The following is a 9,916-nucleotide window of genomic DNA, read 5'->3' as shown; positions in this document are numbered from 1 at the left end:
CCCTGGAGCAGTCATCAGAGGCTAGAGCAGCCCCTGGAGCAGTCATCAGAGGCTAGAGCAGCCCCTGGGAGCCATCAGAGGCTAGAGCAGCCTATGTCCCAGGCATTCTCTGGTTCCCAGGAAGAGTCAGCAGGATGTCCCTGTTGGCAGAGACACTGAAGGGAGTGGCTGGATGAAGAGGCTGCCTTCCTTCTGCAGCCTGAGGTCAGAGAGATAGTAGAGGCTCTTTCCTGACCACCCCGCCTCCTCTCCACAGCTCCCCTTACCCCGCCCATGCCCAGTATCCCAGCATTCCATAGCTGTAGCTGCAGTGAATCGCAGCTTTCCTGCTTTACCCTGTGATGGCAGGAAATTGGGGGGGGAGGGTGCATTCAAATCCTGGGGACTTGCAAAGACCCTGGCATAACTCAATAACTTTTGAGTGCATTCTGGAGCCTCTGTCAGGCATCTTGCTCTGACTGCCTACAGCCAGGACTCAGAAAAATCTGAGTGCCATTATCCCATTTTAGAGATGAGGAAGCTGAGTCTCCCTAAGTGGCCAGCGTATCCCCCACCATACAACTGTCTACAAGCAGTATCGAGCTCACCCCATCCATGGAATTTGAGGGAGCACCTTCAAGCCAAGGTCCCAAGTGGAACTTGGTCCCAGGGCTAGCAGATAGAGCCGCTGCCTCACAAGGGAGCAGGGCTAACAGATAGAGCCGCTGCCTCCCAATGGAGCACTACCTTTACGGTCAGGGCTACAGGGCAACAGGCATGCTATGCAGCTGGCAGATTGTGAGTGCCAGTCATAAGCCAGCCTCAACTGGAAGGGCTACAAGTACCTTGACTCATTGGAACCATATGACATAGAGGGAAACTGATGTACCAGTGATCCCATTTGCCCCGGCCCCAGGCGTCACTACATTGTGACTCCTCTTAGGATTCCAATGCCCACCCTCTTCCTGGCTCACGGGGGCCTGCCTAGGACTCTCAGGAAAGCTGGGGGGCATAGTGGAGGGAGCCGCAAGTCCCAGAGGCCCCAGGTCTGCTGATGACAGTGGTCTGCTTCTGCACCACAGGAGGCCTACTCGGTGGCTCGACAGTTCAACCTGATCCCGCCCATCTGCGAGCAAGCCGAATATCACATGTTCCAGAGGGAGAAGGTCGAGGTCCAGCTGCCAGAGCTGTTCCACAAGATAGGTGGGTACTATCCTACCTTGCCGTCGGCCACTCCGCACCTCCTCTCAGGCCCCAGCTTGACCTCACCTGCTCTCTCTTGCTCTCTCAGGAGTAGGTGCCATGACCTGGTCCCCTCTGGCCTGCGGCATCGTCTCAGGAAAGTATGACAGTGGGATCCCACCTTACTCCAGGGCCTCCCTGAAGGTGAGCACAGCTGTGTGCATGCGGGAGGGGTGCTGCTGGCATAAGAATGTGGATACAGGCCTTTCTCCCACCTGTGGGGCTGGCCCCGGGTAAGCAGGTCCATGAACTGCTCCCCTACCTTGGCCTCTTCCATGGTTCGGTATTCAGTTACAGGCTGGTCCACTAATGTGTGGTATGTCCCCTCCCCATAACTGCCCCACACTCCCGTCTCAGAGACCCCGGACAAAGCTTAAAAGTTGGCCCAAAGTCCAATCCCACCCCCTTGCTGAACAACCAGGAAGGGTGAGAATGTTCATATTTGGGAGCCAAGAGCCCTAGACCCCAATCTTAGGTCTCACGGTCTCCCCAGCCTGCGTCCTAGGAGGCTCCTCGGGAACCAATGGTGGGCAGCCTGTGCCTCTGTCTCAGGGTTGGGTCAGTCCACCACAAACCTTTTCCATCATGATTTGGAAGGGCAAGCATGAGGCCAGGGGACAAAGCCTCTAGAGGAAACAGCTGCCTGCATCTGGAGGGCCAGAGATCCCCCCTTACCTGGGTTTCCCCTTCCCAGGGCTACCAGTGGTTGAAGGACAAGATCCTGAGTGAGGAGGGTCGTCGCCAACAGGCCAAGCTGAAGGAACTGCAGGCCATTGCCGAGCGCCTAGGCTGCACCCTACCCCAGCTGGCCATAGGTAATGGGCTCTGGGTACAGTAGTGAGACACTTGTCCCTGGGGTCCCTGAGGGCCTGAGCTATACCTTCCCCAGCTGTCTTCAGGTACTTGTCTGGCTACACTGAGGGGCCCTGGAGAGAAAGGTAGAAACCTCTGGACAGCACCCCTATGATGGCCAGGGTGAGGACTCTCAGGGCCAGAGCTGGACTCTGTGTCTCTTTAAGAGCCTAGACCCTCGGGCAGCTAGCCAGGGGTCATGGAAGATAGAAGGGATGTTTGAACACTTGGGCCACCTCTCCAGCAGAGACAGTGTGGCCAGACCTCTTCTAGATACCCCTTGGGCAAGCCCTTGCAGTACTGCTAAGCACCCTTCAACCCCAGACGAGAGCTGAAGTACCTTTGCCCAGGCATGCCCAGGCAGGCTCTGCAGAGGGTCTTGCCCTCATCTCTGGTCTTGCTGCCCACAGCCTGGTGCCTGAGGAACGAGGGTGTCAGCTCTGTGCTTCTGGGTGCTTCCAATGCAGAACAACTTATGGAGAACATTGGAGCAATACAGGTGAGATTGGGGCCCTGCTGGGGGCTCAGGTAGCTCCAGGCTTCCTGGAGACACACAGCTTTGCTGGACACCCAGGAGTACAGGGCAAACAGGGACAGCAGCGAGCCCTGCTTCTGCAGAGCCAGTCCTCACAGAATCAGACACAAACGTTGTGACTGGGTGTGTCGAGAGCACCACCACTGTGAGTGGAGAGGCCAGAGCAGACAAGGAAGCGGAATGCAGGGGGCAGAGGCATTAGAGACTGGGGAGGGGGTGCCTTAAAAGGACAGGGGTCCTTGAAACAAACTTTAAAAAGGCACAAAGGAGCAGGAGGAGCTGTGCAAAGAACCCTCTGGGGTGATAGGAGGTCAGAGGACCTAGAGCAAAGAGCCATGCCCTGAAATTGAGATGGAGGTTTGATGTGGAACAGGACGTGCCCCAGCTGGGCATTTAGAAGGCTTTTGCTGGGGCTCTTGGCGTGGAGGGAGGCCAAGTTCAGACAAAAAGACCTGACAGGACCTAATGATGGTAGCTAAGACTGGATCCCTGGTGGGCAAAAAGCATAAGAGTAGGAACCGTGAGACACTGGGAAGAGTCGCCCTCCACGCCTCCAGGATATACTCTTATCCTTTCATGCAGGTCCTTCCAAAATTGTCGTCTTCCATCGTCCACGAGATCGACAGCATTCTGGGCAATAAACCCTACAGCAAAAAGGACTATAGATCCTAAGTTACCCCGCCCCCGCGCCCCGCCCTGACAGTTCTCGGTTCCCTCCTCGTCTCTGTTCGCTCGCTTCTGCTGTTTCAAAGCCAAATGCAGAGTGTGGTTCACATCCAAGGGGAAACACTATGCCCAGACATTACCGGGAATTGATCTCCAAAGTTACCGCCAGATGCCGCCTGCCACTTCTTCACTGGATACTGTCCAACAGATGCCAGGGGATGGCATCAGTTAGGGGGATATCCAGAGGCTCCCACCAAGCCCACCACCTCTGCTTAGCCTTCAAGAAGAAACACTTGCCTCCAGCCATGGCCCTTCACAGAGATTCTAGAAGCCATGGCCGGTGGAGGTCTCGTCCTTGGAGCAGGCAGGGCTGGCCTCTCTGCCGAGAACCCCTGTCCCAGAAGAGGGGTGTGCACCCTTCTCCCAGAGTCCTGGTGGTTAGAGCAAGGCCTCCCTCTTTCCATGGACACCAGGTACTTTGTTCAAGGCTGGCCTGGGATCCCACTCTTCTCAGGCCTTGGCCTGCCCCACAGCCCACCAGGCCTTGGCTGGGATTACAGCTACCGCTGCCCCTTGGCACCCACCCTTACCCTTGCTGGCAGGGGCAGGGATCCCAGCTGGCTTTCCCAGTCTTCCAACCACCGAGCCCCACAGCAGGGACGCTCAGCAGGCTTGGATGGAGCCCATTGGAATATGCCTCTCAAGACAGACGCTCATGGACAAGTGTGGCAGCTGGCCCCACCGCAGGCAGGTGGCAGCAGGCTCGCAAGACCATATTGCTCTCACAGACCTTCCTCCAATACCTCTGCTGTACCAGGGCAGTGGGTTCATGATGTGGGCTTTGCCCAGATGAAGCACTTAAGAGCTCCTTCGGGTTTCAAGGTTGCAAGCTAAGGGACTAAGGGAGCAGCTCCAGTAATCATCTCCATGTTCTAAGAATAGATCCGCAGGGCTTCTCCCTGGAAAAGTGGCTAGGACCACCCATTCCCTTCTTCGAACCCTCATGCTGGCCTAGGGCAGGATGGGAAGAGGGAGAGTGGGAAAGATGGGCAGCCACTTATCAGTGGGAGCTACATGGATGCCAGGAAGCCTGCAGGTTTGGACAGGGCATGCTGCCTGGAGGCCCCCATCCCATGGTCATGTGATGCTCTAGGGGACAGGGTCCTACCCAGCTGGCTCCCTAGGGGACCAGCCTCCTCCCCTGAACAGGCCATGGCCAGCTCCCAGGCACAAGCCCTGGATGCATAGCACCCTGGCTTTGCCTTCTGTAGCTGTTATTCCAAGGCTCCTCCCTGCAGAGGTGAGGACAGGGGTAGGGGGTAAGGTTTGGGGAGGAGACAGGAAGGAAGGCAGACAGGGTGAATAGCTTCCTTTCTCACACACAACCCCCCCTCCCCTTGAAAACCCTGGGCTCTCAAACCTTCACTGCTCATAGCGCTGACCTGAGCCCTCAGAAGCAGCCCTGTGGGTGTGGGGATGGAGGCCACTGGGCCCTGGGACTTCCATGCCCGGCTAGAGGAGCCAGCTTCCTGCAGTGGCCCAGCAGGACATACCAGACCTGTCCACACAGCTGGCCTTAGTTAGCCTTGCTTGCTAGGTGGGCCAGGCATGCAGGAATGCCCACAGTAGGAGCTGCTGCCTGCCTGTGAACCACACCTCAGAGCTAAGCTCCTGCTGGGCATGTTCAAGAGACGGGAAAACAGGCTGCAGGGCTAAGGCACGGGAGCCCTAGATGCAGAAGACGTTTTAACCAAATGTTTCTGAGACGTTGTCTTCCATACCCACTCTTGAAGCATTGGGGATTTGTTTCTTAAGCTTCCGTAGAGGGGTTTGAAGGAGGGGCTCGGAGGCCACATAGAGCAAGTGCAGACAGCCTATAAAGGAGAGCTTGCCCCGGGCCCCAAAGGGTCTAAGGCCAGCTCCTTCCTCCATGGCCCAGCTGCCTGCTGGTCAGCCCAAGCCAGCCTCTCTCCACCTTGAAGTAGTCTGCCAGGCCTGGTGCAGGAGGAGAGCTGTAAAGGATCTAGCACATGGAGCCCTGCTGCGGCTGCTCATCCCAGACCCGAGGTCCTAAGGCACAGCAGGGCGCCTGTGTGCCTGCTCTCATGTACATATCGTGCTCCCCATTTTTTTAATGAGCGTGGCTCCTCGCTAAATGCACCCCACCAGGCCGACAGCAAATGCCTCCAGCTTCCTGACAGACTCAGACCAAGGTGCGGCCCGTTATTTATGGAATGGCAAATAAAACCTGAGCTCTTTGGTCTCCATGTTTCTGTCCTCTCCTTTCCGCAGAGTCAGCCCCAGAGGGAGGGCAGAGCCACCAACTGCAGGGAGCTGAGGGCCTGGGTTCCCTACCCCCTCCACCCCAAAGCCAACTCTACAGCTAAGGACAAGATGGGAGGAAGGGACCAAGTACGGGGGAAGGGGAACTCACAAGATCCACCCCGACCTCTCCCAGATGACACCCCTGAGGCCTGTGGGAGATGCAGGTGCTTGCTCCCTGTCACCCACCACCTCAGCTGATGCCTCCAAAGGCCCAGGGATGATGGCTGGGACACACCATGTCTTTAGGAACCAGCCAGCTGCTGCTCTCCTACTGGTGGGTTTGGGGAAGCGCACGGATCACTTCAACTGTCTGGGGGCACCTGTAGGAGGCATCTCCTCCAGCAACACTGCTATCCAGCGTTTCCCCTCCTTCCTTGGGAGCCCTGAGCCGTGGGTACCAATCATAAATGTAGAAGGTTTGGGAAAGGACCCTCACCTCCCCAGCCACTCACTGCATCCCCATCCTAAGTCATCAAGGCTAAGAACTACAGCGATTCCGTCCCTTCCCAAAGGGTTTATTAAAACACAGAAACCAAAACATACACACAGAGAATACAAGTGGAGATAACACTGGCTAGCTCCTGCCTGTGCCCTTGGGACCCCTGCTGAGATGCTGCCAACTGGCGCAAGCACTTACTCTGACTTCATCAGGGCGTGCTGACTTGGGCAAGGGTGGGACAGATGCCAGCCCCAGCTGGGCAGGAAGAGAACTCCCTGCAGTCTAGCTTGACCCTGGCAGGCAGCAGGGGGCCCTCCCTCCTCTCCAGGCCAGGTGGAAGAGCTGCCTCTGACCTGGGCTCTGGTCCCTGTGTGGCTTTGTGGAGAGTTCAGGACATACACACACACCCAACAGGCCCTTTCCGGGTTATCATACCTAAAAAAATACTTTTGTTTAAAAAAAAAAATCTGAAAATTAAGAGGGAAAATATCCATAGACACGGGCACCAAAGACTTTGGGCTGACACGCGCCGCGACCTGTAAACTTCCGGGTATGTAAATTGGGCAGGCTGGCCTCCTCCTCCTGGCTGTGCTCTGTGCAGGAGTGCCATGGGGGTGGCTGTCCGCCCTTGCGGGTAAGCCAAGGCAGCGGAGTTGGAGGGAGGGTCAGCCTAGGCCTCCAACCCCTTCCTTGGTACACACACTAGAAGCTCTAAGCATCAACACTTGCCCACTCTTTGGGACTATAAAGACCCCTGGCCCCCTAGCCCACCCTCCACGTGCCCCCTGCAGTACTCAAGACTTAGACTGGTTGCCGGTGTCACTGAGCCAGCAGCCCACATGGGTTAGAGAACACCCAGAAGGTGGGGGAGGGAGCCCTGGCTCACAGGTGGCCCTGGGAGACAGGAAACAGAGTAAGCAGTTCACAACAGGAGTGTGTGAGGGGGTGCCCTCCGATGTAGTAGCTCTGACCCAAACCCTTATGTCACCTGAGAGCCACCCCATACCTTCCACAGAAATCCTATAGAATTAAGTGAGCCAAAGCAGCTAGAAATGTCAGTGCATCTCTGACAGCTCGGGTGTGAGGACCCAGTTCTATCAGCAACAAAGCTAGAGCCACCTCAAGATGCCACCTCTATTCCCATCATTCTCTGGCAGGCGACAGCTGAAGGGCCAAGATGAGAACACACTGAAGGACTTTCGTCATCTCCCCAGCTGCCCGGGCAGTCAAACCTGGAGAGCTGGTCACCCTCCCAGGCCAGCAGGGGGCTCAGGTCAAGGTGGCTATGGAGAGGAGGCCACGGAGGGAGAAGCAGAGATGGATGGACAGAGCGAGACTCCTGGGGGAAGTCCTCGGGGAAGGGATGAACCCCTGAAGTCGAGTCAGAGACACAGACCCTATTCTGTCCCATGTGAGCCGCAGGCCCAGGTCTCTGTCTGTCACTGTGGCAAAGGAGGCTGCACAGTTCTGAATGAGGCCAGCAAGGCTGACCATCTTGCCCAGTGGGATCAGCGCAGAGGAGCTAGGTTGGGGAGCGAGCTAGGGAGGACACTCCAGCGCAGAGGACAGCCCTTCTTAGAGAGCGGGGTCAGCTACCATGATGCACTCAAGCCTGCAGAGGTCCTGTCTGTGATCAGAGTCCCCTCCCCGCCTCTGCCTATCCACAGTGGGCAGCCAGTTGCTGGCCTTAAGATTTGGATAGACACTCAGGTATAGGAGTGCCACGATAGAAGAAGCCGTGGGGGTCCAGCCCTCCGGGAGCGGAGGAGGGACTATGTTACAGATGTGCACATCTGGGCTAAGTAAAGGCCAGCCACCTGCCCACCTTCCTGGAGATCTGCCCCCATTCTTGGAGACCTGCCCCCATTCTTGGAGACCTGCCCCCATTCTTGGCGGGCCCAGAGATGCTGTATACCCCCAACTCCTTTTCCAGGGAGAATCTGACCTCTTCCAAGCTCCCTCCAACCCGACTGGCTTCTCTCCACAAGCTCCTTCCTCCTCTTCAGGGTAAACTGAACCCCAGGATCTCTCCAGGTTGAGCCAGGGCCAGTGAGAGGGTCAGACACAGGCCTGGAGCCCGGCAGGCTCCGCCCACCCACACCCTAGCACAGAGCATTATGTGGTTCCATAGGCTGGGGTGGAGCAAGACAAGTTGGTGTGTCAACAGTGACATGGGAAGATGGGCCTGGCACTCTACGGCTTCCCTGCAGGAAATAAGGCCAGAAACCTTGACGGCTCCACCTAGGAAGGATCTAAAGAGGCCACCAGCTCCAGACCCACCTCCAAGCACAGCTCTCTCCATACCCTCTGAGATTCAGCAAAGACCCTGTGGCCCCTACTTCATGCAGAAGTTGCCCCGGTCACGGCTTCTCTAGGACCGAGACAACAGAGATAAATTCAGCCCTGGGAGGGGCTGTTGGCATCTGTGGCCCAGGATGCTCCGCACGGGGAAGTCTGTGCCAAGGGCCACCCGACGAACATGACCCTTCTCTGGGACACCAGCTGTCTACACCACACTCTTGCAGACAGCAAATGTCTAAGAACCCCTGCAGGGGGCTTTGGCCCAGGGCTAAGTCTGTTCCACCCTTCGAGGTACCCTCGATTCAACCTGCCACACGTTGCCGGTGCCACCACATGTCCACTGGAAACAAGAGATTCCAGGGCCCTTGTGCTCCTGCCAGGAAACGGAATGTACCTGGTGGTCCCCCAAGCTGGGCATCAGCAGGGTAGGCAGCCACTCTCCAGACCTGATCCCCTCCCCTGCTAGGCTAGCACTAGGGCCCAGGCAGGCAGGCGGCTGGGCCGGAAAGGCAGTCACACAGGTGCAGACAGGGGCGGGGGACATCTTAAGGGTTTCCAGAACACTGGGTGCTGCATCGTCTCCAGTTGCAGTGAGTCCATAGAGCAGCAGCATCAAGGGCCTCCAAAGAGCTTCCCCTTGAGGTCTGGGCCGGTGACAGACAGGAGTGTCGTGAACCTGAATCTTCCACACGTCATCCAACTTTTTATCAAGACAACATGTTCGAATCTTCAGTAGGAAAGTGGAAAAAAAAAAGTACAGGTAAATGGAATTTCCTCTAAGTAAGTCACTCTGGAAAAGGCGCCAGGACCTTGCCGGGCATAGCTGTAGATGGGATGCCGTGCAGAAGAAGGCTTCAGCTACGGTGGGGTGGCACTTCTGGACTTTCGTGCAGCCAGCCTGGGCCTGTCCTCCGTGTGATAGAATTACTTGGTTTCCCTTTTGTACCCCGACAGCACCAACTCCTAAAAGGGCTGTAGCTTTTCTCTCCCGTGGGGGTTGGGCAGGTGGCTTGGCTGCAAAAGGCAAACCAGTTGATTATAAGACTGGGTGGCCAGGTGACCAGAGGCACCCGGCTGTTCATACTGGTCACAGTTATGATCAGAGGGAGTCCCAGAATTAAGATCCCCTAGCCACTGGCCTTTGGGCTTGATATGAGCTACACCCAAGCACTGGCTGGAGTCCCAGCATCCAGCAGGCTCAGCCTGGAAGCTTATCCAGGGCCTCTGGCCTGGAATCTACCTTACAGGAACAGACTGGTCTTGGAGAGAGCAGTCAGGACTAGTGACTTCTCTGAATTCCCCCTTCTCCACTCCCAAAGCCATCAACACACTCAAGCAGCCCTCAGGCACTCGCCCCAACCTCCACCCCCAGCCCAGCCTGAACAAAGAATGAGGGTTTGAGACAAGCAGTAACTATCCATGGGGCCGATCATCATGTAGGACAGTGGAGCAGGACAGCTCCAAGCTAGGAGCAGTGATCAATGGGGCCAGTGACACACAGCCAAGAACACATGTGCACATACAGATGTACACACGCACACATACACATGCACATGCAAAGCCATAACCACGGGGGC

General features: G+C 56.7%; 2 protein-coding genes across 11 annotated transcripts in view; one reads left to right on the top strand and one right to left on the bottom strand.

Moving 5' to 3' along the window:
- The window catches only part of Kcnab2 (potassium voltage-gated channel subfamily A regulatory beta subunit 2), an 87,952-nt gene extending 82,411 nt beyond the window's left edge, over positions 1-5,541 (top strand). For all 4 annotated transcript variants that reach the window (XM_031379643.1, XM_031379642.1, XM_031379645.1 and 1 more), the window contains 5 exons: positions 1,062-1,182; positions 1,271-1,365; positions 1,916-2,036; positions 2,484-2,572; positions 3,191-5,541. In XM_031379643.1, the coding sequence (XP_031235503.1) occupies positions 1,062-1,182; positions 1,271-1,365; positions 1,916-2,036; positions 2,484-2,572; positions 3,191-3,280 (516 nt within the window). In that variant the 3' untranslated portion in view covers positions 3,281-5,541. The remainder of the gene's footprint in view (positions 1-1,061; positions 1,183-1,270; positions 1,366-1,915; positions 2,037-2,483; positions 2,573-3,190) is intronic.
- Positions 5,542-6,093: 552 nt separating this feature from the next.
- Chd5 (chromodomain helicase DNA binding protein 5) overlaps positions 6,094-9,916 on the bottom strand; it is a 52,971-nt gene continuing 49,148 nt past the window's right edge. For all 7 annotated transcript variants that reach the window (XM_031379625.1, XM_031379629.1, XM_031379632.1 and 4 more), the window contains one exon: positions 6,094-9,353. Coding sequence is in view for 3 of the 7 variants with exons in the window: in XM_031379629.1 (XP_031235489.1) it covers positions 9,303-9,353 (51 nt within the window). In the remaining 4 variants the exon portion in view is untranslated. The remainder of the gene's footprint in view (positions 9,354-9,916) is intronic.

The sequence above is a fragment of the Mastomys coucha genome, unplaced genomic scaffold, assembly GCF_008632895.1.
Source record: "Mastomys coucha isolate ucsf_1 unplaced genomic scaffold, UCSF_Mcou_1 pScaffold18, whole genome shotgun sequence".
NCBI lineage: Eukaryota > Metazoa > Chordata > Mammalia > Rodentia > Muridae > Mastomys > Mastomys coucha.
Note: the sequence above shows the minus strand (reverse complement) of the source record. Positions and strands in the feature narration are given on the sequence as shown.